Source organism: Cajanus cajan, chromosome 6 (genome assembly GCF_000230855.2).
Source record: "Cajanus cajan strain Asha chromosome 6, NIPB_CcT2T_4, whole genome shotgun sequence".
Classification (NCBI taxonomy): Eukaryota; Viridiplantae; Streptophyta; class Magnoliopsida; order Fabales; family Fabaceae; genus Cajanus; species Cajanus cajan.
Window position 1 is genome coordinate 49,565,815 of NC_138522.1, and position 27,961 is coordinate 49,593,775.

The 27,961-nt window shown below is 32.4% G+C and overlaps 4 protein-coding genes across 5 annotated transcripts; 2 read left to right on the forward strand and 2 right to left on the reverse strand.

The window, feature by feature from the left end:
* Window positions 1-727: 727 nt before the first annotated feature.
* Window positions 728-3,839, reverse strand: LOC109816113 (uncharacterized). 2 transcript variants are annotated; one of them, XM_029274929.2, is made up of 7 exons: window positions 3,616-3,839; window positions 3,504-3,534; window positions 2,721-2,791; window positions 2,470-2,564; window positions 1,374-1,441; window positions 1,125-1,235; window positions 728-1,007 (listed from the first exon to the last, which is right to left on the reverse strand). In XM_029274929.2, exons 1-7 carry the CDS (start codon window positions 3,791-3,793, stop codon window positions 878-880), a joined length of 684 nt encoding a protein of 227 aa, XP_029130762.1. In that variant the 5' UTR covers window positions 3,794-3,839; the 3' UTR covers window positions 728-877. The 2 variants fall into 2 exon arrangements, with proteins under 2 accessions (XP_029130762.1, XP_020236574.1); XM_020380985.3 differs by having other exon boundaries at window positions 3,492-3,534; window positions 3,616-3,837.
* Window positions 3,840-6,370: 2,531 nt separating this feature from the next.
* LOC109816134 (uncharacterized) lies at window positions 6,371-9,155 on the forward strand. Its single transcript, XM_020381015.3, has 2 exons — window positions 6,371-6,762; window positions 8,355-9,155. Exons 1-2 carry the CDS (start codon window positions 6,669-6,671, stop codon window positions 8,957-8,959), a joined length of 699 nt encoding a protein of 232 aa, XP_020236604.2. The 5' UTR covers window positions 6,371-6,668; the 3' UTR covers window positions 8,960-9,155.
* A 4,578-nt stretch (window positions 9,156-13,733) lies between these two features.
* YLMG2 (YGGT family protein) lies at window positions 13,734-15,108 on the reverse strand. The gene is made up of 3 exons (XM_020380986.3): window positions 14,768-15,108; window positions 14,491-14,684; window positions 13,734-14,194 (listed from the first exon to the last, which is right to left on the reverse strand). Exons 1-3 carry the CDS (start codon window positions 15,008-15,010, stop codon window positions 13,936-13,938), a joined length of 696 nt encoding a protein of 231 aa, XP_020236575.1. The 5' UTR covers window positions 15,011-15,108; the 3' UTR covers window positions 13,734-13,935.
* Window positions 15,109-17,377: 2,269 nt separating this feature from the next.
* Window positions 17,378-26,874, forward strand: LOC109816108 (copper-transporting ATPase PAA2, chloroplastic). Its single transcript, XM_020380980.3, has 17 exons — window positions 17,378-18,194; window positions 18,333-18,410; window positions 18,557-18,654; window positions 18,751-18,804; window positions 19,658-19,744; window positions 20,233-20,397; window positions 20,754-20,864; window positions 21,002-21,070; window positions 21,388-21,497; window positions 21,819-21,924; window positions 22,611-22,677; window positions 23,328-23,407; window positions 23,944-24,395; window positions 24,745-24,919; window positions 25,322-25,453; window positions 26,145-26,295; window positions 26,495-26,874. The coding sequence occupies exons 1-17, from the start codon at window positions 17,564-17,566 to the stop codon at window positions 26,581-26,583; spliced, it is 2,655 nt and encodes an 884-aa protein (XP_020236569.2). The 5' UTR covers window positions 17,378-17,563; the 3' UTR covers window positions 26,584-26,874.
* Window positions 26,875-27,961: the final 1,087 nt, after the last annotated feature.

Below are 27,961 nucleotides of genomic sequence, written 5' to 3' on the forward strand. Positions count from 1 at the left end.
TATGTTTTAAATTATTTCAAGTCATACTACCTGAAAATAGTTGGGTGAAGCGCAAGTGGAACATGCTAAATCGGCAGAATCTCATCAATTGTAGGAATTTTGATTTTGTTGCATTTCCACTTACCACGGTCTGAAAGAAATAGGATGATGGGGTCAGTAGTTTAGATTGGATATGGCTGAATTCTTGTCGATGTTCTCGAGGCAAGACCCTTTGGTGGCCTCGTTCTTTCCCTTCTCCATTGGAAGAACCAAAGCGGATACCGTAGTCCTTAAATATCATTTCTTCAGAAATAAGATATTTATGTAGTATGAATGGTTTTTTATATGAAAGCTTTTGGATAGCATGAGTTGTATTTGGTGGAACCTAATCGTCCATCTACAAAAAAGAATAATTCAAATGTAACCTGAGATCAATTCAACAACCAATGTGATGCCATCGTTTATAAGGAGTAACTGATGGGAGTAAAAGAAATTAAAAAATAAAAAATAAATAAAGTTACATCCGCATCACAGGTTTTCTTGGTTTTTATTCCCATTCTAGGGATGGGACTTAAATGTTCGTTTGGACCATTTTGCTTACAAATTCAACCACCTTACTGATAACATAACTTTTCATATATCTCAACATTTTCAGCATTAAGAGTCTACTTTAACATATAACAAGGAAGCTACACCTTGGTAAGGTTACTGGTTTTACTTGCTGTTAATCACAGAAGATAAAAGAAGCTTTAATAAACAGATCGATTATTCAAAACCTTTTATATTTTGATACAAATAATGTTATTTGTGTTTTAAGGTTCTGCCGTTGGAATTTAGGTTCCACAATCTTAACTATGCTGGCTAATACTCAAAAAAGGCAAACACGCCAGTTAGGTATTCATAGTATTGATTCTAGTTGCTTTAATTCAGGGTCCAAACTCCCTGTTTCCACGTCTTCCGGTTCCCTGTATGAATCGGCTATAACCTTTCCTTTACTTAGCACATCTGAAGGAACTGTTTGTAAGAGGCTGAAACACAAAGCTTAGTAAGAATCGCATATTTTTGTCATGTGTGCAAGTTGGGATGAAACTTGAGGCAAAAGGGACATTATGGGAAAGAAAAACAACAAAAACTACACAAATCACCTGTCCAGAGCGTTAAGGGCAGAATTGATTTTTGCCTTCATTGATTTGACTGAGGCTTCAGGATCATTTCTTGATGCATGAAGAAGCAAAGAATCAAGTTCTTCCAGTGACCTTCACAAACATAATTCTTTCAGTTGGGGTTTTTTCATATTGACACAATTTATTTCCACAGAGCATATAGCTCAATGGCTAATTGTGACAGTTAATTCATGCATTTTCTTTTTGTGTGCAGGAAATTGATTATAATACCTCAGACAGTCATCAACATCATTGAATGCAGTTTTACCATTGCCACTGTCAGATGCATACTGCGCCACCTATACAAAGATTGCAACTCTAATTAACTTTCATACACATCAATATACCATGAAGTGAATGGCGTAGCTGATAGATAGACATGGAGAAGAAGAAATAGATTATCCAAAGATTGATGTCAGCAATGGCGTGAGCTTTGAACAATAATCATTGAAGCTGTTGGTTGTTCTGCATTGTTTAGGAGTGTTTTGAAATTTGCTTGATAAGGAAGGCACGTATGGCTGTATCAAGCAGTTTACAATGTTATCTCTTTATTTTTCCCCTCCTGAATGGAGATTGTTAGAGTTCAAGTGTGAAATAAAGTCCTACATAGGTTAGAATCGGGCATGTTGAGTATATAAGTGAGAAAGACTCACCTACTTAATGTTTTAAGGTTTTATATTATGTTGTGGTGTCAAACTCACTTGTATAACTTAATACTCATTATGTGGAGTGTTCCTTGCTGTAAAAACTCCTAAACAGTAGTATCAAAGCCGATGGTTTAACCAAGTAAGTGGTGACCGGCTTGGTAATGGATGGATCCAACAGAAGGATCCTGAATGGAATTGGCAGGAGATCCAAGAGAAGCAACGATAGTGCAAGTAAGGCTACTATTGAATAACGAAAGAAAGGGCAGAGTGTAAGTTCACACTTGAGGGGGAGTGTTGGAGTTCAAGTGTGAAATGAGTGTAAGTTCACACTTGAGGGAGAGTGTTGGAGTTCAAGTGTGAAATGAAAACCTAAAATTGATTTGTAAGATGAGGATTATCTAAAATTTAAAAGTGAGTGTAGTTTAAGTAAGCAAATAGAACCAGGCATCATACCTAAAAATTTTGAACTTAGGCCTAACTCAACCCCTTAAAATGATTTGTAAGATGAAGATTATCTAAAATTTATAAGCTTTATTTAAGCCATATTTCTAGTCGGTATAAAACTAAACACAACTAAGGCAGATTAGATGTGACTGCAATTAAGACAACTTTTCAATATATTGGAAAAACAAAATCTTTTTAGATCCAAAAGAACTAAGTAGAAGGAAGCCTTTACTTACAGCTCTAATATTTACACGAAGTGATGCTGCAGGCCCAGAACGAAGTAGAGACCGGCAGAGGCCAAATTGGGGCTCATCACCCTCTAATGTTTTTTCTGCAGCAAAGAAACAGAAGCCTTAGTAAATTTTTTACCTTCAAATTATGATTCTTACAACAGGATTAGCAAGTATGAAATAAATAAACAACTTAAGAATGTCGGAATCACATAGATTTTCTAATATCCAGATATGTAGCAAGACAAAGACATTACCCAAGTCCTTGATCTGAAACTCTGTAAGTATCACAGCCGGTACATAAGCCTCCAGAGGATCAAGCTTTTTTCTAGAGCATTTTAGATCATATTAGATTTAAAATCATCATTCTCCACATGCACAAAAACATTTATTTAACCATAAATTATAAACATAGCAAATCCTAAACCAAGCAATAAATCAAACATACGCTCCCCGTAAGAAGAAACAAATCAAATAGTAGTTAGTCTAATATAATTTATCTAATACATGTATTATTAAACAATCTCAAAGCTAGCCAATAGCATAGATATAAAATCATGAATGCTTATACATGTAAAAATAATAAAAAACCTGCAAAAATTAACTTGTAAACGCTAACTAAACTATTTATAAGTTGAGATTGAACTTTATACCAAAAGCTAATTATATAAATCATTTTGTTTATTATTGAAATCTATTACACACCCTCTCTACACCGTAAAAGAACACAAGTAGTCTGATTTCTGATTTCTATCATTGATGTGAGACAACCTCTTGTAAAAAGAAAAAAGAAAATGACATTTACGAAACTAAATATATGATGATCCAATAACAATTAGTCCACAACAACAATACATTAATTTTTCTTATTATTAGTCATGTGTTATTTGCAACAAAACTAATAACGGCTAAGTAAAGTAACTAATTAAAATATAGAAACACTAATAGTAATACGACTAAAAAAGAAAAAAGAAAAAAGAAAAAGAGAAATTGAATGAGATGGTGATGATCGATGAATTCATAGATACCTCTTAACATACTTATCTAAAAGACTAGCTTGGGCAGCATCACCTGCAAGTGCCACGTGTAAAGAATGAACGATAGAAGCAAAGCAAGATAGGGAATAAGAGGGTGCAACGGTTAAACACGTACAGTTAGGAACTAGAAGGAAGTGGGAGAGAAGGAGCGAAAACGACACCGTACGCCGGCCTTCACGCCATGCCGGGGGTGACACTGCGCACCGCACAAGCTTGGCCTTGGAAGTGGAACAATGCAAGGGCTTCTTGTTGCTAACATGCGCAGGGGTGCCAAGTGACGCCATCAATATCATACTCTCTCTCGCCGCCTACACTTGAATCTTGATTGCTGATAACGTAACCGATTCGCTGGGTCCCACTCTTATCTTCTTACTTCTTACTTCGTCTTTCACTAACCACTTCTTCTAATTTCCAGATATACCCTTACTATTATTACTCATAATTCTTTTCCTTTCATTTTCCGCGTTAACTTGTCTTCGTTTCGTTGTACAGCAACAAAAGTCAAATATTATTTACTAATATTTTATCTTTTAAATATTAAATTCATGTCATGAATTATCAATATTATTTAAATTAAATTATATTTTTATCTCTTTATTTTTGTCAATTCCTAATTTTGATCATTCTATTTTAAAATAAAAATATTTAATCTTTCAATTTTTAAGATATATAATTTTGATTTTACTATTAATTTTATATTCATTAATTTTTAAAATTTTAATATTATCATCACTTAACTGATTTGATATTTAATAACATGAAATCTATATTATTAAATTTTACAAATATAAATAAATATTAAAATTTAATAATTAATAAATGTTAATTTGATAAAAAAAAAAGCTAAATTTTATATTTTTTAAATTAAAAAGACTAACTATTTCTATTTTAAATATAAGAATCAAAACTACAGATGAACAAAAATAAATAATTTTTTCTCACTTATAAATTCTTTATTTGCTTTATTTTTAGTTAATATAAGATTTAGATTTTTTTTAATATATTTTCTTACGTTTAAAATTACTAAGTAAGTAAATGGTGGGTGACTCATCTTAATATATATATATTTATATATATATATAATATATATAAATATAAAAAATAGAATTCAAAATAATTTAAAAGTTAAATAATAGTGAGTGAAAAAATTACAATAGGTAAAATAGTATTAATAAAGTGGAGATTAAAAAGAAGGTATACAAACATTATTATCTATATATGTAATATATATATATATATATATATATATATATATATATATATATATATAATGTTGATGTATATATAGTATAGATTTTATATACTATAGGTACATCCGTACATGTAAAAATAATATAAAAAATAGATAATGTTATCCTGCCATTTTTTTTATGAAATATAGAAAAAAATTAACTTTTTATGAATGAAATTGCTCTGTTTTTTTTTTTTTTTTTTGATAATATTGTGATATAATTTTCATTTTCATTCTAAAAAAATTGATTATTATTATTATTTTGCAAGTATTTGAAGGCTGAATTTGTGTGTTTGCACTCTCAAGTAAGCATAACATTTGCTTAAAAAAAAAAAGTAAGCATAACATATTCTTTGAACGATAAAGATAAGATTAAATTTGTGTGTTTGCACTCTCAAGTAAGCATAACATTTGCTTAAAAAAAAAAAGTAAGCATAACATATTCTTTGAACGATAAAGATAAGATTAAATATCATGTAAGATTAAACAAACAAAATTTTACTTAACATATGGATGGGAAGACTTTTGAAAAGCAAAGAATCTAAAACAACATAATCTACGTTTTGGAGTTTCTTAAGATGACGAAATAAAGATGATTATTGTTGTTATTGAAAATAACATGTGAATTTTATGGAACGATTTTCATTTCTGTTATGAGACATGATAAATATTAACTTTTTTGTTTATATAGCAAGAAGCGGTTTATATTTAATAATTATGATTTGTTTTTATTATTTGATTGTTATATATAATTAAATTTAAAATTTATATTATTTTAAACTACACTATATTATCCATGTATGTAAATATAGATATATTGAAGCACATAAAAAAATACACTCATCCACATTTAGTACTATTAGATTTAATATAAATGGTAGCTAACATATTTAAATGATATAAGATAAATAAAATTTTAAATTTCTTTGATATATTCTCGCATTAAACTTGATAAGTATATTAATAGTATATGACCATCTTTTTATAATAAATTCATAATAATTTTAATATCATTTTAGAATAATAAATTTGAACTTAAATTAATTCATAAAATTAATTTATAATTATTTTTATTTATAAACTTTTTACTTACATTGTGAATGTGAATTAAGACTTTATTTTTTTTCCGGTAAGTTGCAAAATAAATTCTTTTGATTTTAAAACAAATGAACATGGACACCTTTAGTAAAATACTTACAAACAAACCATTAAAATGACTTGCAGCTGTTAAATTTTTATTACAAGTAAATCAAATTTAAGATCTAGTATCGTATGCAATTTTTATAAAATCGAAGAAAATACTCATCTTTCAACCATGTCTAATGATATATCTTCTTGCAAATTTTCTAAAAAAATTATTAAATATTAAATATATTTAATATGTTATAAAAACACAATGTAGTCATTTAATTACTATGTAAAGAATGTAGGAAGATTAGTAAGAAAATATAATAGAAAGATTGAAAGTTATTCCCCAACAATATACCAAAAAAAAATGAAATTGCGTTCACTGAATTGCAATTACAACTAAAATCATCGACTCATCATAACTTGCCAAAAAAAAAAGGAATAAAAAAGACAGCTATGATACTTTGCATTATTTAACATATTTTAAACAATAGCGTATGCTAATAATTTCCTCAAGACTCTCATCCTTATTTTCGATTTTGAACAACTAAATGTAACCTCACCGACAGAAAATGAGCTAATTTGATTGGCAATACCAACTTCAATTTATTTTTTTAATGGAAATTTATTTGCTTTAATCATATAAAATTTCCAGAATCGTTGAGAACTGAGAAGGTACCATTAAAGGGAAGAAAAAAAAAGTTGGATAGGGCCACTCGTTTGGTGGAATTTCTTGCAGTTTATTTGGAAGTTTGAACCAGAAGGCAAAAGTTTGAGGCAGACATAACACAGATCTGTCTTGAACTTCTATGTGTTCTGAAGCAACAATGGCAAAAACCATGACCCTGTGGTATCTTTTGCTCACTCTTTCCTTCGTTTATGCTGCCACTGCTAATACTCAAAGTAAGTTAAAAAAAATAAGTCTTTTTTTTTGTTCTATCTATGGTTTTGGTTTCAGATTTGAAATGTAACTCTTAGTGTCTGGGGTACCCTTTGTTTGATCTGCCTTACAATTACTTAAAATTGTAATTTTTTTAATATATTCTTTAATGTAAGTTTTTCTGATGCGTCACAATGTAGCTGCTGAGTCTTGATGCATTTTCGACATTTTAAATGAAACTAGTCTCTGTCTGCAATGCCAGTGTTTGATGACAGTGAAGCTATCAGCTGTTCTATGAGTAGATCTCAATTGATTAGAACTTTCGAGTATGTTTACTCTCTCAGGAGATTGTTTAAGTTTTTGTGTTATTTGCTGGTGTTGGATCTTGGACTATGATGGTGGAATGGAAAAGGGACATACGGAAAATATGTTAAGAATGTCTGATGATTCTTGATTTAAAACTTGTTAAACTTTGTGTTTCACTTTCCTATTCGTGCAGTATTCAATTCAAAGATGTGCATCTTTTGTGTATGATAGCAATAACCATTTGAGGCTTACTGTTTTGGAGCTAGTTCAGTCATTTGCCCTAGATTGATTTTGTTGAAATGTAACTTTTGCTCGGTCTTTGACGGTTCTAGTCCTAGGAATGAAATGGAAGATAGGATTTGGGATTTTGAGAATTGGTGCTGGTTAGGAGAATAAGTTTGGGCAAATGAATCTCTAGCATTCATAATGGCCGCTGTAAATCAATAGTTACCAAAGACGAATTGGTTGTTTAAGCCGTAGTTTAGTTATCCAATAAAATATCAAGAGTTGGGAATGAAGTGTCTTAAGAAGGATTATTTTCCAACCAAAAATAAGGATTATTTTTCACTTGTATACATTATATTAATGTTATTGTTAATTTGCGTGAGAACTCTAACAAAGTGAAAGAAAGAAAAAGAAAACATTGGCTGTTGCTTTTAATAATAAAAAATAAAACCTGATTGATATTTCCCTCAGCGTTGTAGCAATTAGTGGCAACCTTCATTATATTTGTCTTAAACGTGCGTTTGGCAAGTTCTTCTGTGGGGAATATCTCAATTTTAGACTGTGCATAATTTACTGATTGAAGTTTTCTAGTTCTTTTCTTCTTTGGAGTTGTCACATGTCGAATGCGTTTGATATACTAGTAAAAAGTTTCACTACTTGTTTTTGTTTGTGACAAACACAGTTCAGAAAACTTAGTTTATGCGCCTTGCCTTGCTCTGTTATCCTTTTCTTGAGACTACATATTTTGACATTTTCATTGATTGTACATATATGATTTCTTTCCTCGATGCAAAGCCTCTAAGGCTTAATGAAAATTTGCCTTGCTTTCTTATCCTTAGCTTGAAGTTACATATTTTGACATTTTCATTGATTTTATGCCTACGATGCAACTACTTCCCTTAAAACATAGCCTCCTTATGGATTAATGCAAGGTTCCCAAGTACCAACCCATCAACGATTCTGCATCCTGACTTCATAGTTCTATTCATTTCCTTGCAGTATGATTTGATTACTTTAAATCCATCTTCTCCATTTATGTGTTCTTTAAATTCCCATTTGTGACATAATGAACAAAATTTTGCAGTCAAAATTACTAATAATCCTGCGGACAAGTTGGTAGCTGCGATTAACGAAAACAGAACTGCTCACAAAGTATCAACTTTAACCGACAACCCAGGGCTTGCATGTATTGCTCTACAATACATCAAGGCATACCAAGGTGATTGTGATGCTGTGGGTGGCCCTGATGGCAAGAAACCTCCAGAATCTCAATTTGCTGAAGTTTTTGCCCCAAACTGTGGTGTTGAGGCCACAACTCTTGCTCCTATAACTGGTCGTTTCCTGGGGTGCCAGTCTGATTATGTCCATGCACCTCAGGCATTTTCTGAAATCCTCATAAGGAACCAAAAGAGCTTAGACATACTCTACAGTAAGAACCACACTCAGCTTGGTGCTGCTGTCACAGGTACTGATGGAGGGTCACCTTATTTCTGGTGTGTGTTGTTTAGCAGTGGTAAGCCTAACAAAACTTTTACTTTTGAGAGTGGTGTGGCTAAGATAACAAAACCTGGTTGCTTTAGTGGGGCAAATGATGAGTGCAGTGGTGCTAGTGATTGGTCACCACTCAGTGGAATATGGCTATTTGCCACTTCGGTTCTGATTGCAATGGGGCTTGCTTTATCATTATGATCATAAACAGATAAATTGTATGATCTCCACTTGATTTGGAGCCTTTGTAGTCTTTGTTGTATATGAAAGGCTTGGCCTCAGCTATTCTTTTTTCCCACTTTGTGTGACATTGTAATTTGTTAAGAGATTCATGTTAATTGTTTTCCCAACTTTGTTATACTTTCCATATAAATTTTGTTGTATTGGCTCTTGCAAATTCTAGTGTGGGACTACATTCTACAAGTTTTCTCTCTTTCCTTTTTTTAATGAGAGAGAGAGAAAGAGAAAGAGAATAAGCTAGCTACATGAAATAAGATTTCTGTCCATTAATAGGGATTTGGATATTCGAGAATCTATCCTAACCCTTAAAAGAAAAATGATTGAATGGGATTATTGCATATAATTTTTTAAGAAAAATAATATATGATGTTTCTCTCTGACGTATTTATTTTTAGTAGTTTCTTTCTCTCTATCATTATCATATACTTCCTGATTACACCTCACTTGAATAATACAAGACTGTTTAATTTTTCTTAAAATAGAATTATTTAGAGAATGACTTGGCATGTTTTGTCACCCTTGGATTTGGTGTACCTGTTAACCCTTGGATGATTTAATAATTGCAAGTACTTTATTTTATTTAAAGTGTGTTGAAAATATAATTGAGTAATTTATAAACTGTTCAATTAATTATTTGATTAAAAATAAATTATTAGTGGTACTTTGTTAGGAAATTTGTTGGAAAGAAGTTATTGCATTAAAGTGGTCTCATATTTGAATACTTGGAATAAAAAAACGTTGGTTGAAAAAAGAGATATTTCTGAAAACTAACTAAATTATTAAGCAGAGATTAATTATTAATAAATATTATTAAAAATTAACTAAATTATTAAATAGAGATTAGTTATTGATAAATGCAATAAATATTATCACGGTTAAAACAACGGCCTCAATGTCTCCTTTTTATATATGGCCAAATTCTATCAAAATTTGAAATGATCTCAAATTAAGATCATATTCTTACATCTTACATGGGAGAAGAATGGGAAATTCTTAGCACAAAAGCAAGGAAAAATAGATTCTTACATGTTTTTCAACAGTACAACACAACCTGAGCATCACATGACCTCCACCACGGACGATTTGCATTTCAAAATAAGGAAAGAACAGTTATAGTAAGTAGAACTAGTGTATGACTTATATGTTGGGAGTTCTATAATATTTTTTTTTCCAAATTTGCCTTATTAATTTCATGAAATATTTTTTTTTCTCTTTTCCTAATTAATAGCATTATTTTCAATAAATAATATGTATATATTTAATTATTTTACGTATACACATAGAAAAATATGCCCTTTTACATTATTTTATATATTAGATAATTAATCAATATTATCAAATTTAAGGAGAAGTTATCCAAACATTATTTATATGTACCAATTATCAAATTAGATAATTTATATGTATGCGCACAACACAAACAAAAATGTCTTAATATGTTTTCAGTGACTTGCCTGCTTTCAATTTTATGCTTCACTGACTTTTGAGTTAACTTAAAAAGTAACTTTTAAGCAATTCTATCAGTTAAGTTACCTGATTTAGTTTTATGCGTTCATTGACTTTTGAATTATCAAGTATTTTTTTAGCTAATCAACCAAATAAGCCTTAATAATCACCTTTATATTTAGCCAAAGTCTACGAAAATTTGAGATGACCTTTTATTCTCTCATATTAGGATCATAAAACGAGGGATAAAGAGCATGACAAAGACAGAAATCAAGTGCAAGTATAATAGCTAATATGATTTGATAGGAAAAGAAAGATAGAGAGAATAAAAAAGTTGAATCATTACCTACAAGGGGTATTGAGTAGTCCTGCACAAGAGCATTGCAAGAGAAATTCTGAACATATTTTTGAACATGTTACAATACAACTTGAGCATCTCATGCCCTCCAAATCGAATCATCAGAGAGAGGATTTAAATTTCAAGATAAGAAAAAGAAGAGTAAGAATGGCAAGAATACCGGCAGAAGAACCAATAACTCTATGAATCCAGTAACGGTCAAAGCCGGCAAAGCTCTTGTCCAGGAAAGCTGACATAGCAATGCTGAAAATCAATAGAAAGAGAAGAAAAGGCAACCAAAGATCAACGATGATGGGTTGCTCCTCATCTTCCAACTCACACTCGGCTTTCCTGTCTATGTAGAGAGGAGATGCCACAGCTAGAATCAACAACCCTATAGCAGCCAATCTCTCATATGATGAAAATCTGCTTCTTCTTCTGCAACCTCCAACTTCCATTCACTAGATTTTCTCTCTTGCTCTTTCTATGGGATGGGACTAACTAGAGTAGGGGAAACACCACCCATATCTCAATGTTAACATTAACATTTAAAAGCTTCACCTACACTCACCCAAAGTATCCTTATGAACGTGACTAACCATGGTTGGCTCATGCAAATACTAGTATAGTGTTAATTTGGGGAAGAAAAAGTAAAGATAAATGATGACATTTTTAGAAAGAATTCGAGCCTCATAGTTGACATGAATATTGTCATGGGTTAATTGTTTTATAAATTTAATGTTATTGTCTTGGATACTGTTGGAAAAAATGCTACATTTTTTCTATGCAAAAAAAGGATGATCAAGATAAAAAAGTGCTGGCGTAGAAAAATCGTATGTTAATGTTAGCTGATAAAGCTCCGCTTGTTATTACATTTTATATAGATACGAATAGGATTCTCCATTAACAAAGTTCAATATTCGTTGCTCTGCCTAAATTTTATTTGGAATCTGATGCCGTTTCTACTGTGGATGACTGTGCAAGATAAATGGTAAAGAAATGCAGAAGCTTCAAGAACAATACGTCACAAATTCGAACCAATTCATGTTGAGATGAAAGAATCCTTGGGGCAAAGAAATATTTAGTTTGGATGAAGAAAGGATCGAGCTAGATAAAAGTTCCAGAGAAAAAGTCGGTGGATTTTGACTGTGAATTTAGTAAGAAAAGTATTGATGTGATTCTACATTGCTTTACATTTTTTTATGAACCTTTATCCTATATGCAATTCTCAAGGTGAGTATTTGATTTAAAAAAAAATAACAATATTTTAATTTTAGTTCTAATTTTGTCTATATTTTTATTATTATTATTGTTTTTTTTTTTTTACATTTTCCCATACCCCATTTTGTTTTTTTTTTATTATTATATCACTTATCACATATTTTTTCCTTTATGTTTCTCTTTTTTAATTAGATGTGACATGATTATATTTCATTTTAAATTTAATCTAATGTCCTTAAGTTGCTAATTCTGAAAAAAAAATTTACTTAATCGTAATTTTTACTTTAAAAAGTTAGACTTGAATCCTTTATTCTTCATTTATCAACAAAGAAAATAGTGAATAAGAAAATGATGACGCCAATAAAGAATTAAATAGAAGTGAAAATAGACTTGGATCCTTTATCCTTCATTTGGTCACTTGTAGATTTCTAACTTCATCCTTCGTTTTACTTAAAGAACTTTGCAATTTACACTTGAAAAAAAAATAAATTAACAACTCTTTTAAGTATATATATTTCATCCAAGAGGAAGATGTGATAAGTAATAGGAGTGAAAGTAAAAGTGTAATGAAATGTAAAAGAATGTACCCAAAAAAAATGCAAAAGAAGATATAAATGGTGTGAGGGTTTATAAATTAACAAATGTTGTTAAAAAATATAAAAGGTGTAAAAACTCAATTGTTTGCATGTGAGGATTTATAATTTGACAGAAGGAATAAAAAAAAAAACTAAATAAGTAGAGTTTTAACAGAGTTTTTTATTTATTTATAAGAATGTGAGTTTGAAACATAATTCAACAAAATCAACATGAAAGTTACTTCTTTTATATACTTTTTAGTTATCTTATCTTTAATCATAATGATTTGATTTTTTTTAATACACCATTTCCCATATTACACCATTGAACTTCGATACATAGATAAAATGGTAGATGACTCATTTTAATGATTTAGGATGGCCAGAAACTTTGATTTTTTCCAATAATTTTGAAGTCGGACAAAATTGATTTTGAACCATTAGACATTTTATTTTGACAGCGCCATTAAACATCATTAGATACATGTCTAATATGATTCATAGATTTTATATTAGAACGTATATATCACAGAAGGACCTGATTCTTACTATAAAACAAATAGGACCCAGGGTCATTTCAGCAAAAGAACATTGTGTACACTGACTAAAAGAATTCCGTTAATCAGTTAATCTCATCCTTTAAATTTTATAAAATGATAAATTTATCCTTTAAAATTAAATTCAATCCCTTTAATAGTCAGTTTTATAACTAGTAGTGCATAGCCAGCAGTTTATTTAGAAACTGCTGAGAATTCGATTCCCATTTCAGCAAAGATCCTCGTAGAGGTTAGTTTATTTTCGACATAATAAGCATTTCCTTAATATTTGTGAAAACTAAAAGTGCTATCTGGATGCGGCATAAAGTCAGTGGAGACAAGAGGCAATGAATTGGGATCATGCCATTCGATATTCAAATCCGATCTCAATAAAATACTACTATAACCTTTTCATAATTTCAGTCCTCAAGGTCCTATTTTTTTAACTAAAAATATGCAGAAGTTCTCATATGTGATGTAGTTAGACTTTTTTTTTTTTTTTTTTTTAAATAGAGACCAAAAATTACATAGTATGATCACTCGGTAATCTAATTGATGGACTATAATCCAGTCCCATGTTTTAAGGACCTTAGGATTAAAAGAAAACAATGGGATGTGTGTACTGCAAAAAACAAATTGTGAGTGTGGTAGCTTCAGCCTTCAGCTTGAGCATTCCACAGCAAACTTGATAACTCTAGAATTTCTGGAATCACAAGCTCTAAAACTGTGTTGCCTGGAACTATAATAATTGGGATGGAACAACAGCAACCTAATTAATAAACAGACAAAGGTGCACACAGCACACATAAAGTTTAGCATGTTCTATTTAGCATCACCGGATATCTTAGACCTGTTCCCTAGAAGGCGTCTCATCCATTTCATCTGCGAAGTAGTAGAGTGTAACGGTGCTGAAAGAGGTTGTTGGAATTGTTCTGTGGGTGGAAGCTCAGCAGAGAGTGCAGCAGCACTGCTAGTGAATGCATTTAGGACCAAGAATGCTAGGATGGGAGAGAGATCCAACGTTCCTCCCAGAGGGGGAATAATTCCTCGGAATATGTTCAGATATGGATCACATATGGTGCTGAATCAAACAATAATCATTTTTATTCATTCGTTAAACATGTTGCTGTGAAATGTCCAATAACCCCCAGAAACAAAATAGGAAATCATGAGTGAGCCTAGGCCTCTATACAAAAAAATGTTCTCAATTCAATCCTTAATTCCTTATTATCATCATGTATAAAGATCAAAATTTAGTAGCTAGCAGGAATAATGTATGATGTCAAAAGAAAACAATATACGATGCGTAACAGAATGAAACATTTAAGTGCAGAAAATACGTATCTTGGGAAGAATGGATTAAAAAAGGTTACTGACCTGAAGGGACTAACGATGGAAGGAGGAGTGTTGGGAAACCACGTCAAAACGAGCCTAACGATGAGCAAGGTGTTGTAAATTTGCAAGAAATTCTGAACCCCATTAGCCACCACCACCCCCGCCACCGAATCCCCGGGTAAAACGGCAGCGAAATTATGACTAGACAGCGACGTCACGTTTCTGTGCTTCCGAATCTGAACATGAATAATACTCAGCAATTAGCACAAGGCTCGCGGCTGATTGATTATAAATATAAGCATGAAGAAAGCGAAAGAACCTGGAGGCATAGGGCGTGAAATTGGGAGGGGAGAGAGAGGAGAGGGTTTTGAGAAGCGAGGGAGGCTACAAATGTGAATAAATTGTCTGCAGCAGTGGCGATGGTGGTGTGGAGTTGGTGAGGTGTGGTGAAGCTCAAGTTGGGGGGTGTCAGAAATGGAAGTGCAAAGGGCATTTGAGCATTTCCCCAACATTTTGAAACCTTCTCGGTTGAGCTCTCATTAGTGTTACTGTTCACACCCATTTCTGACACGCTCTTTCTTTCTGTTGTCCTGAGAGGATAACGCTACCTATAAGGATTCACGAAAAACATAAATATCCACTTCTCTCTCACCCCCTTATCTTCCCCTTCTCTCTCTAATAAAATACTTCTAATAATTCACATGTAATTGTGGCCATTAAATGATTTCGTGTTCTTCTTTTTATTAATTTCTTAGAAACTGAAGTTGATCTAAGAAGCTAAACCAACTTATACAAACTACCTAAAAATATATATAATAAACCAAGATCTTCTTGTGAGAAGGCAATTAGGCTTAATCACAACAATCGTGTGGCTTGAGATTGCAAGATTATTCAATATGTATTATTGCAATGTCCCTTCCTACAATTAGAGCGACATGTTATATGGAGAAGTGAAAAATAAGGATAAATGAAATGAACAAATCAAAGAAATTAAATTTGGAAGTGTATTCTCTTCAAGAATCCTTCGCTAGAAAAAAAAAAAAAATCATTTCTTTTATGAGGTCGTTTTTAAGTAACATCTCTTAGTGGACCAATAGGAGTTCGTGGACCAATAAGTAACATCTCTTATTTTTATGATATGTTTGGTCGGGGGTTAAAAAAATAGAAAAGAGAAAAATTATAGATGACGATGTATTTTCTTTTATTTAGTTGAAGAAAAAATAGAAAGAAAAAATGAATTTTATAAAGATAAAATTTTCCTTCCATATATTTTTCTTTCATTCAAATTTCAAATTTTTTCTCTCCTATTGTCTTTTTTTTCTATAAATATGATTCACGCAATATTATAAAGTTGATGATCAAAAATTAATATAAATTTATAGGACATAACTTACACTGATCAAATATTATTTTAACATAAATAAAAATTGAATATGTGACACTTAATTAATCATTGAGATCCAAAGTAAGCCTTACAACTATTGTTACTAATAAGCTTAGTTCTCCTCTTCCTACTTTATTTTCCCTTAATCAAATGGATAGTTTATTATTAATTTTTATATAAGACTTGAATTTAAGATGATGGTGTTTGATTCTATTAAGTGTGTTTAGAATCAAGTTTAGGATGTGAACCATCATTTATGACTCTATAGAATTGATTAATATGATTTTATTTAATATTATGTTTGTTTTGATCAAAATAATGCAGAGAAAAAGAGGAAATATTTCAATTGAAATATATTTAATCATTTATTGAATACAAATTTGATCAAATTTTTTTTCAAACATGATAGTATTAAGAAAGAAAAAGAGAAAATATTTCAACTGAAATATTTTTAGTCATTTATTTAATGAGTTCAATCAAACAAAAAATTTATAGATGTAGATTTCATATCTGTAAATTTTTTCTTAAAATCAAGTGGAAATGGCAAAGAGAAAGGTGAATTCTTTTTATTTTTTTATTTTTTTTACACTCTTATCTCTTGAAAACTCTCGCATAAGACCATGAAAGAAATCTTGGGTCACATTGTATTTGAATAAGGGATGAACTAGTTATTTTATTTGATTGTAATTCATTTTATTCAAATATTATTTATTTTATTCAAATGAGTCAAATAGTTGCATCCTTCATGTTTTATTCAAATTGGTTCCATTTTATTAGAATGGTTGTTTATTCAAATAAATAATCATTCAAGTGATATATTTATTTTGTTATATTCAAATAACATAATTATCTTTATTTGATTGTATTTGAATAAATATATATATATATATATATATATATAATATTAAAATGTAAAATTAGATTTTTTGTTCAATTATATTTTTTTCTTTTCATATATTCCAATTAACATAGTTTTATAATATTATCTATTTTTTATTTCTTACTTATTTTTTTCAAATTAAATATTTTTATTTTTATTTTTCTTTATCTATTTTTAAGTTACTTATACTTCTTATATTTTTCTCCATCGTATTTTTCAGTATTTATTTCTTAGAACGTGTTTGAATTGAAATCACATGAAAAATCACGTTTAATTAAAAAGAAAATAATAGCTTCTACATGAATTGATATTTGAACGTGAGAGAAAATAAAATTAGGTTTGAAAATGAAAAACACGCGGATAGTACTAGATGTAATTGTGTATACTAGAAGTCAATCCAAACATTATCTATCATTTACCTTAAGTTTATAAAATAGGAAAATGTTGTATCCTATCAAATGAAGACCGAAATTTCGTCCGAATTTTTAAAAAATAATTATTTTATAATAAATATATTAAAAAATAATTATTTTATAATAAAATTTTAAAAAATAATAATTTATAAAAAATTCTGACGAAATTTGGGCCTTTGTTTCGCACGCCGTAGCAATGTTCTATAAAATATTGCAACTGTAGATGGTGTTCTATGCCAAAATAGAGGCGAGAGAGAGGTAATAATGGAAGGTGTACATTTTCCTGGGCAGCCGCCAGTTGGTTGCAGTAGGAGACACGTGTCGTATTTTGATTGGAGGCGTTTGAAATATTCAACGAACGCCTCTACCGTGTTGAGAAATTAGCAATAGCAGGTAACATGAAAAATTCGTGGTTCACATCTCCTCGTGTCTTTGATCATGGCTACTCATCTTCTCAGGCTTTCTCTCTCCTCCCAACCCAAACTCTGCTTCAATTACACGCCCAATCATGTCCTCCACTTCATTTCTCCACTCCCGCCAAAACGACGTCGCAGCCGCTACCGCCATCTCCCTCCAAATTCCCGCCCACTTTTCGCCGTATCAAACTCCTTCGGGGCCGAGATTGGCTCGCCAGAATCAGCTCTTCTCCAAGGCCGCGGAGAGAGAAGAGACTCGCCGGTTCTACTCGACGTCACCGGAATGATGTGCGGCGCGTGCGTCTCCCGAGTCAAAAACATCTTGTCCGCCGATAACCGAGTCGACTCGGCCGTGGTCAACATGTTGACCGAGACCGCCGCCGTCAAGCTTCGACGGACAGACGAGGAGCCGGCGAGCGTCGCGGAGAGCCTTGCTCGGAGGCTGAGTGATTGCGGATTTCCGACGAAGATGAGAGCGTCGAGTTCGGGAGTGACGGAAAACGTGAGGAAGTGGAAGGAGTTAGTGAAGAAGAAAGAGGAATTGGTCGCTAAGAGTCGAAACCGCGTCGCTTTCGCTTGGACGCTGGTCGCATTGTGCTGTGGATCTCACGCTTCGCATATTTTCCACTCCTTGGGGATTCACATTGCTCACGGTAATGCTTGAATCGAACATGCAAAGTTCGTTATTCTCTATTCAGCTGCAAATTCGCTTAAACGCAAGTAAACCAAGCTAGAAGCGCAATTTGTAAAACTTTCAAGCAGTCAAACCTAACTCGGTTTTCTATTTATAGGACCGCTTATGGAAATTCTTCATAGTTCGTACGTGAAAGGTGGTTTAGCTTTGGGTGCTCTATTGGGACCAGGACGAGGTTAGTTCCTCTCTCGTTTCCCTTATTGATGTACACAACAACTTCTTTTGGAGAACCATGTCTTGAAGAGTTGAAGGATTTAAGAGAATTATGCATTCGTAGTTTTACAATTTTCTTACCGTGTTAGATTCATAAAAATGTCGCAGAGCTACTCTTTGATGGCCTAAACGCATTTAAGAAGGGGTCGCCTAATATGAACTCTCTGGTGGGATTTGGTTCTATAGCTGCTTTCGTCATTAGTTCGGTGAGATTCTATCTGGGATTTGAGTGTTCCATTATGTTACAGATAAACTCTGTTTTCGTTTAGTGTGATGTTAATTCGAACTTGTCTTTGCTGTAGATCTCACTACTTAACCCCGGCCTGGCATGGGATGCATCATTCTTTGATGAACCGGTGACTTTCTTTACTTTCATTGGTCCTGATATTTGTCATTTGAGAATTTGTCACCTCAAGCCAAGCTAGAACATACTACTACTCATCTTGGCTTGGGTTCTTGTCTGTTTAGATTTAAGGTTTAATACATCATGTCCCTAAACTTTTTGCAAAATTTTAATTACGTCCCTAAACTAAAAAAATTGTCATTGGGTCCTTGTTTGTTTACACTTTTTGTTATTATTTCCTGGAGTTAATTTATAGCAATTTAAAACTGCCATAAAAATAACAAATTGTTGCAGTTTTACTAATTTCAGGGACCCAATTACTAAAATTATAGAAGATTCAGGGCTCAATTATAATTTTTTAAGGGGCCTAATTAATATTTCTCAAAACAGTTCAGGATTCTACATATGTATTAAATGTAGAATTAATGTATTTTTTTTTTGGAAAAGGCAAAGAGCAATTTATTAATATGAGACTACTAATGAGAACATCACAAGATGTGATTCCTAGTAGCAGCAGAAACAAAACAAAATGTTTAGATCCATAAAGATCTCTTCCTAAAACCCAAAAATGCAACATCAAAACTATATAGGCTGAAAAAGTTAGAACTATCCAAGCCTAAGACAGGTTGTTTATTCCACTAATAGAACAAGAAATTGGCTCTTGTAGCTTTTGCTCTTATTAGCCAGTCCCAAGATCTTTGTTTCACATCCTCAAACACCTTCTCAATACAAGAACTTGTACTTTTAAAGACACGTTGATTTCTCAATATGTAGAATTAATATGTTATTTATCGTCTTATTGAGACTTCTTACATTCATGTTGAGTATAAGCTCCTCATGTAAGTATTGAATCTTTTAGCATGCAGGTCATGCTTCTTGGTTTTGTGCTATTGGGACGTTCTCTGGAGGAAAAGGCTAGGATTCAGGCATCTAGCGATATGAATGAACTGCTTGTAAGTTGCAATGTTGTGCACCTTTTTCATCTGATAATATTCCAGCAAAATAGGATTTCTATAACCTTGTTATTGGCTATCTTGAATCAATTTTATGTTTGCAAGAACAAATTGTTACACATTTTGTAGGGTCCTGTTGATAATACATATTAACAGGGATTGATGAGACTTAAATATTTGGAAGCCTAACTGCTCCAACATTGTTGGGACAGACATTTGATTAAAGAATATGCTCCTTTTGATGAATAAATAGCCTTTGCAGGTTACTGCTTACATGAGACAATATATTGGTTTTCTTTTCCCCTTAAAAATTCTATCTTATTTCAACTTTCACTTTCTTCCATTTTCTGATCAATTATTATTTCTTAAAAAAATGAAAAATCCAAGAACTGGAACTTTAGTTATAAGAAAAAGTGTCTTATATGAACATTAAGCATCCAATTATAATTCTGTCTTACATGATTACACTGCGGTGAATTTTTTGCCAGTCACTGATATCTACTCAGTCAAGACTTGTGATTACTTCAACAGAAGGTTCACCTTCTACTGACACTGTGCTTTCCTCTGATGCAATTTGTGTTGAAGTCCCAACTGATGATATTCGACTAGGCGATTCAGTGTTGGTGTTGCCTGGAGAAACTATTCCTATAGATGTAAGCCTTTCTGATTGTTAGTAAAATTCTGTTTATCTTAATTGAAAACAAAGCTTTAAAGTTCTATTTGTGGTACCTGAATTTAAGGTTCGAGTTGAGGGCATCTGAAGTGCCTATGTTGACTGTGCACGCATATCATTGCATTAAGTTTGTGGTTCCTGGGAACAAATGCTCGATTAATAGTATACTCCTAATATGCAATCAATAGAGTATAATAATAACATCATTATAGAAATTAGTCATTCAAATATTGATGCTTAAAATTGGAGGCCTCCCTCCGTGATTTAAGATGGAATGTATTTAGACACTTGTTGGTTCATATGGTATTGCTTGCTAACCAGAAAAATCGTGAGCAGGGAAGGGTCATTTCAGGAAGAAGTGTTGTAGATGAATCCATGCTTACAGGGGAATCACTTCCTGTATTTAAGGAGAAAGGCCTCACAGTTTCAGCAGGAACTATAAATTGGGTAAGAGTTGAACTTAATCCTTAATTTTATGCTGTCTCACTTAAGTCACATGTGGAGTACATGTCTCAATTTGTCTACCTTGAATTGGGAGAGAAATTATTGATCTATTTCTTTGGTCAAACAAATTTCTATTTCAGGATGGTCCTTTAAGGATTGAAGCTACTTCAACTGGCTCCAACACTATGATATCCAAGATTGTGCGCATGGTTAGTATCCCATATTCTGTAATGGTTTGGCAGTTGGATGCTGTATAATGTAGATGATCATGTTTTTCTGAGTTAAGAATGCAATTTCATGCATCCCCTAATTGTTATAGTTTTATAGAACAATGTGGTGCTGAACATATTGTATAATTGCTTTGCTTCATTTAAGTCTTAGAATCATGCATCAAGGGATGATAATAAATATTTCTTGGGACATTTTGAGCTTGCATTGCTGACAAGTCCATTGATCTGCGATATGTGGAAATGAAACAATTGTATAGAATTTCTGCAATATTACAGCTTTATCTTGTGAAATTTAGGTTGAGGATGCTCAGTCACGTGAAGCACCTGTACAAAGGCTTGCAGATTCCATAGCAGGGCCATTTGTATACAGTGTAATGACTCTGTCAGCAGCAACATTTGCGTTTTGGTAAGTACTTATATTTCCATAAAAAAAAATTTGTTGATATGGTTATGATTTGCTGGACTGATCCCAAATGGTAGTGGGGTTTGTCATGACTTATTAATGTACTATAACATATTGATCTTATTGTTATCCAACATATGTGGCCCTCTCTTACACTTCAAAAGAATTAAAGTTATGTTCCATCTGAACATCTGTCTATGCTTCTTAGAATCTTGCTATAAGATTTATGATTGTCATGCACATTTAACTTTCCCAAGTACAAGATTTTAATGTATAGTTCAACTTATCCCTTATATTCGACAAACTTGTTGCATTTATCCCCAGGTATTTTGTTGGATCGAACATATTTCCTGATGTTTTGCTCAATGATATTGCGGGCCCTGAGGGAGATCCTTTGCTATTGAGTTTAAAACTATCTGTAGATGTTTTGGTGAGTGATTTCAAACTTTGGGTCGCCTTGTAGTTTGTGCTTTAGGTTTGCTACTAAAATTACTTGGATGTCCCTAATAACTTTTTTTTTCCTTTATCTCCTGAGGATGAAACACTCCTTTTCCATTTTTACTGGCTTCCAGCTTCTGTTGTTGATTAGGATGTGCTTGAAAAAACCTTGCATGTCCTTTATCTGAAAAGTCTTCAGCCATAGCAATTTCAAACAGCCTTCAGTTTGGACTCTTAATGTTAGTCAAATCTAAGACATGAAGCATGTTTGGATAAACCTCTCTTAAAGCACTTGTAGGAGGAGAAAATAAGAAGAAAAAAATGAAATAAGTTTCTCCAAAGGTTAAAATTAGCTGAAGTTGTAAAAGCTCTCTCATTAGTTTCTCCAAAATATATTTTTTAAATATATGTTAAAAAAGTTACTTTTACTTTATGGAGAAGCTTATTTCATATGGAGAAATTTATTCAAACAGTGGTGCTATAAGCTAGTATTTGTGATGTTATCTATTTGAAACTGATTGCAACAGTGTGAATAAAAAAGGAAAAGAAAAGTAGGGTCATAAATCACAGAAAGAGTGTATGTGAATGAAAATTTCAGGCAGGACAGAAATGAATGTTGGTGTTTGTGATTTACTTATGAGTTGATTTTTTACATGTAGTCTTTGGTCCACTTTGTAGGTTGTTTCTTGTCCTTGTGCACTGGGTCTTGCTACGCCCACAGCAATCCTGGTTGGCACCTCACTTGGTACGATGCTTATGCTTTCTTTATTTAGTAAAACTTAGATAACTGTTACTTAAAGTTACCTGAACAGTACTCAAAATACAAATATATTATTCACATTGCTCTCATAGTTTACTCTAACATACCATTTGATATTCATATTAGACCCGCTAAATGAGGTTGTTCCTACTTAATGGGTCCCATACGAATTTTAACCAATAATAAAGACTTCGTTAAAAAGAGTGTAAAAGGGGGTGTTTGCTAGCATTCTTTATTGCTCAAACATTGATTTATGTTTTTTAATTTTCCCTTCCTTGACAATTGGTTGGCACTAAGTAATATTTTCTTATCTTGTTTGCTACTTTTCCTTTCTTTAATACTATTTCTTTCATAATTTTTCTGTTCTTCCTTTTTATTATTTGTCATTCTTGGTCAACCGTGATTCTGTAAATACATATTGACGAAAAAAGAATAATAACTATTGCATTACCTAGTACGCATGTCTTATTCAGGGATGAGGTATCTTCTCTAGTTCTCTTTATACACTTGAATTTGTGAACTTTTACTGTGTAAAAGTAAAACACACTGCATGGCAAACTGATTAGGTTTTTTTAGTATCTTTAGCCTTTATTTTACTAATTCTCACAATAGGCACACGCGTTGACAATGACCAGGGGCAAGAAAGGGACTTCTTATTAGAGGAGGGGATGTGCTGGAACGCTTGGCTGGCATAAATTATATTGCTCTAGACAAGGTAAATTCAAGTTCATGGACTATCTGTCTTTCCTCCCCCTCATATGGAATATAAAAACATATATATGCTAACATGTATATACTACGATGCACATATATGATATGTCTAATGGATACGATGGTATCTGATATAGCAATACAATTATTCTAGAAAATTTTGAATAAGTTTTTAGTCCTATAAGATGAACTAGTTTTGATTTTTGTTCCTATAACTTATAAGTAAATCAAATTATGTGAGTGAGTGACTATCCCTTATGTTCGGTTTTGTTGATACTATGTAAATGGGAACCTATAGTACAAATGTACTATGTTGCACAAAAATATAGTATAAATAATTAATGAACAAAATTGATTATTTTGAAGAAAAAAAAACTATTTGCTGCTCATAGTGGTCTTCTAGAATCGAGCAAAATTGTCTCCAATAAAACATGCATATGGTCTATAAAAAATAAAAAATAAAAAATAAAAAAGGCAAACATTACTATTGTAAAAAAAGAAGAAAAAAAGGAAGAAAATTGACTAACACTTTGCTTTCAGACAGGAACCCTCACCAAAGGAAAACCAGTTGTGTCTGCCATAGGCTCTATCCATTATGGGGAGTCTGAAATTCTTCGGGTTGCTGCTGCAGTGGAGAAAACTGCATCTCACCCAATAGCAAAGGCTATTGTCAATAAAGCTGAGTCATTAGAGTTGGTCCTTCCGGTCACAAAAGGGCAGTTAGTTGAACCAGGTTTTGGAACCTTAGCAGAAATAGATGGGCATTTGATTGCAGTTGGGTCTCTAGAATGGGTCAATGAGCGCTTCCAGACAAGAGCAAATCCATCTGATTTGACAAATCTGGAACATAGTTTGATGAATCATTCATCAAATACAACATCTTCAAAGTATTCGAAAACTGTTGTCTTTGTTGGACGTGAAGGAGAAGGCATCATTGGTGCTATTGCTATATCTGACGTAGTGCGTGAAGATGCTGAATCTACTGTAATGAGGTATGCTTATTTTGTTGTATGTGTGTCCTCAGAATACTACCCACTCATTTTTGGCAAATATCACTGCTGCTTCTGATCAAATGTGAAGTTGGTTCACTTCACTAGTTCATTTTCTTCAGAAAGAGGGGCAGTTTTTTGGTTTTTTGTTCCCCTGAAGCTTAGCCTTCATTTCAAGCTCAAAACTAACACAGTGGTGCACCGTTTTCTTACCCATTGAAATGTCTGCTATATGCTGGATTTAATATATATCTCCTGCGTTTATTGGAAGTATTTTCCAAATTCAAATATGCTTTTTTTTTATTACCTCATGTTTGCATTTTCCGGCTGACTTTGTTGCCTTTATTGGAAGGCTCAAGCAGAAGGGGATTAAAATGGTCCTCTTGTCAGGAGACAGGGAAGAGGCAGTTGCAACAATAGCAGATACAGTTGGTATTGAAAGTGATTTTGTCAAAACATCTTTGTCTCCACAGCAGAAATCTGGATTTATTTCATCTCTGACAGCTGCGGGACATCGTGTTGCAATGGTATGATGAGTGATTACAGCTATACTTATTCGAGTGCTCTCCCCCTCCCACCTGCTCTCTGTTTGTAATTTTCTTTATCTTGGGTCTTGGCCTTGGCTCAATAGCGACTCATAATGCGATACTGAATCTGATCTTAAACATAGCACGTAATAGTATTAGTAGCTATTAAGAATCAGATTGTTTTATTTTTATTTGTGAAGCTTTTGAGAATTTGAGATATTTATGCTTGCTGTTAATTGAATGTCGACTTTGGAACAGCTCCACACTAAAATGCTTTTGCAATATGTATCAGACTTTGGATTTGTCACTTGACTATTGCATTGGCATCTATGAAATCCATACATCTATCAATGAACAGAAAAATGGCATTTTACTAAGACGTTTTTTTTTCCCTTCTCTAAGGTAGGTGATGGGATAAATGACGCACCCTCTTTGGCTGTCGCTGATGTTGGGATTGCTCTGCAGAATGAGGCTCAAGAAAATGCTGCCTCGGATGCAGCATCTATTATACTTCTGGGGAACAAAATTTCTCAAGTATGTCTTTTCTGATGTCCCAAATTTATTAATTCACCTTTATGCATCCCAAGATATATTTTTTTCTTTGGAGGGGGGAAGAATCCAAATAGGCGGCAGATGGTGGAATTTTGAATACTAAAAGCTTTTGTCACTTGTGGCAATTCTAAATGTTTTCTCATTGTTTTCCCAAAAGGTACAGCAAGAGGAGGGTTGCAAATAAATAAATACATAAAATAAAATAAACTGTCGAGTAACTACTCTTATTTATTATCCTAACTGATGCAAGTGAGCTGTTTAAACAATCATCTGTTTGATACAACACTACAACAATGATGTGATGTATAGTTTTTTTTTTTTATGAATGGGATATTTATATTTTCATTTTTTGCTTGTTAACTTTCATTGCTGGATAGAGAACGGATTCTGGTGTGTGTGGGGGAAGAAAAGAAAGCTCTCATCACTTGTATTCTTTTGGAATATATGCAAATAGGCCATGCTACAACCCCGTAAAATACCATACTTGAGTATGGAGTATGGTGTTGTAAAATATGTTTGGTGGGGATGGTTTAAAAATTTTAAAATTGACTTTAAAAGACAATTTAAAGAATATCCTTTTTCTTCGATCCAAAGTTCAAAAATAAATAAAAAACGTGCATTCATTTTCTCTCCATTCAAACAAGGTTTAGTTTATTAACTTTCTATTTGACAGGTTGTCGATGCGCTAGACCTAGCACAGGCAACAATGGCAAAAGTGTACCAAAATTTGTCTTGGGCGGTCGCCTATAATGTTGTTGCAATTCCCATTGCTGCTGGTGCGTTACTTCCCCAGTTTGACTTTGCTATGACACCATCACTTTCAGGTGAGCAGCGTTGTACCACTCCATTATTCTCGTATAGTGACGCCAATACCAAACAAGACCATATTTTATGTTGTACATTGTACTTGCTATTTACCTTTGTATATTTTCTGCATATGGTGTTTTGAATGTATATTCTGTGTCAGCGAAACAATGGTTCTTTTCTCAGTTTCTGTTTGTCACCCTTAATATTTAATCGCAGGAGGACTAATGGCTCTCAGCTCCATCTTCGTGGTTGGCAATTCACTGCTTCTACAGCTTCATGGGTCTCAGATCTCTAGAAAGGCCTAACTAGTCACATAATAAACATATCTTCCCATGCATTTAAACACGGATATGTTTAATAGTATAAAATATGCATCAGAGGTGGTGAGCCTAATCATGACAGTAGGAATACTAGTTCGTTATTTATCAAATAATTCTGATTCAGAATGTAAACATCAAGCTCCCCTTTTGTTTAAAAATTGTATATTGTATATATAGTTGTATTGTACACCTCAGGTGCTCAACTTTGCGAATGCTCGTGAAGTGCGGTAATGAAATTATGACCTAATGCAAAATACAAACTGCTGGTTTGTGTCATCGCCTGCAGACATGTCTGGGTTCTGGCTTATTCATTACAAAAATATTTTTTAATTTACATATAAGACAGGAGCACCCAAACAACACCCTTAAAAAGTTATTTTCTCTTTCCTCCATTGTTCTTTGTTAGAAGATTGAGGGAAAAAAAATAATTAGAGATAAAAAAGAAGAAGAAAATGTTGAGGTGTTGTTTGGGTGAATTGAGATCCTCTCAATTTCTTTTTCTTCATTTTTTAAAAATCAATTTTCTATAATTTTGAATGTATAAATGATATTAAATGTCATTATCAAAAATCATAAAAATAGACTAAAAAATGAGAGAAAGAAATGGAGAGGATCGAAACTCTGGGTGTTTTTTTGTGAAAATTTGGTGTCAAAAAACAGAACTCTATTCATCAATATGGTGTGTTTTAACTTTTAATGTTTCTTGACATTTTGTAAAAAAAAAATATTTATTTTTATGGTGAAGCTTAAGACTTTTTTTTAAGTCGGGGTTTGTAGGAGGCGTTTTTATGTTTTCTTTTTTTATGCTATCATTTTTTCATAGTTTTTTGGAGGAGGCATTTTGATCTTGTGTTACCATTGTAAAAGAAATTAATCATTCCATGAAGCGTGAAACAGATTCTTTTGTTTTTTTTATTTTGTTCGGCGAAAGCATGCTGTTATCATAATAGTATTGACCAACTTGGTCTCTTTATTTTTTAATTTATTGTTTAAAAATAGAAATATTTAATTTCTTTGTAATATGAAATTTTGTTCTCACTCTTAATTTGAAATTTTTCCATTGTTAAATTTCGAAGTTGATTATCATATTAAATGAATTTCACTTAATTGTTAAATTAAAAATATATATTTATCAAAATATTTTTGTAAAATAAAAACTTATTATAGATTATATAGAGAGAGATAAGCGCGCCTTTAACCTCCAGTTATTGTAAAAAAAAATATTGATAATTATGGGACCCATAAAACTTAAATATATTATTTAATGGTCACGTGATTTTGGACAATTGTAAGATGATCTTCATGCTATAACGTTTTGCATGTGATTGTTGGGCCACGGCGACAGACAGCCACGGCCCTTAAC

Excerpts from the sequence above, each read along its gene's own strand:
- LOC109816134 (XM_020381015.3), top strand. The coding sequence starts at position 6,669 with ATGTGTTCTGAAGCAACAATGGCAAAAACCATGACCCTGTGGTATCTT. Across the intron at positions 6,763-8,354 it reads TGCCACTGCTAATACTCAAA|TCAAAATTACTAATAATCCT; the intron begins GTAAGTTAAAAA and ends AAAATTTTGCAG.
- LOC109816108 (XM_020380980.3), top strand. The coding sequence starts at position 17,564 with ATGGCTACTCATCTTCTCAGGCTTTCTCTCTCCTCCCAACCCAAACTC. Across the intron at positions 18,195-18,332 it reads GGGGATTCACATTGCTCACG|GACCGCTTATGGAAATTCTT; the intron begins GTAATGCTTGAA and ends TTCTATTTATAG. Across the intron at positions 24,920-25,321 it reads CGGGACATCGTGTTGCAATG|GTAGGTGATGGGATAAATGA; the intron begins GTATGATGAGTG and ends CCCTTCTCTAAG.
- YLMG2 (XM_020380986.3), bottom strand. The coding sequence starts at position 15,010 with ATGGGTGTGAACAGTAACACTAATGAGAGCTCAACCGAGAAGGTTTCA. Across the intron at positions 14,685-14,767 it reads TTCACGCCCTATGCCTCCAG|ATTCGGAAGCACAGAAACGT; the intron begins GTTCTTTCGCTT and ends ATTCATGTTCAG. Across the intron at positions 14,195-14,490 it reads TCCATCGTTAGTCCCTTCAG|CACCATATGTGATCCATATC; the intron begins GTCAGTAACCTT and ends TGTTTGATTCAG.
- LOC109816113 (XM_020380985.3), bottom strand. The coding sequence starts at position 3,793 with ATGATATTGATGGCGTCACTTGGCACCCCTGCGCATGTTAGCAACAAG. Across the intron at positions 3,535-3,615 it reads CTTCCTTCTAGTTCCTAACT|GTGATGCTGCCCAAGCTAGT; the intron begins GTACGTGTTTAA and ends TGGCACTTGCAG. Across the intron at positions 1,236-1,373 it reads GATGTTGATGACTGTCTGAG|GTCACTGGAAGAACTTGATT; the intron begins GTATTATAATCA and ends ATGTTTGTGAAG.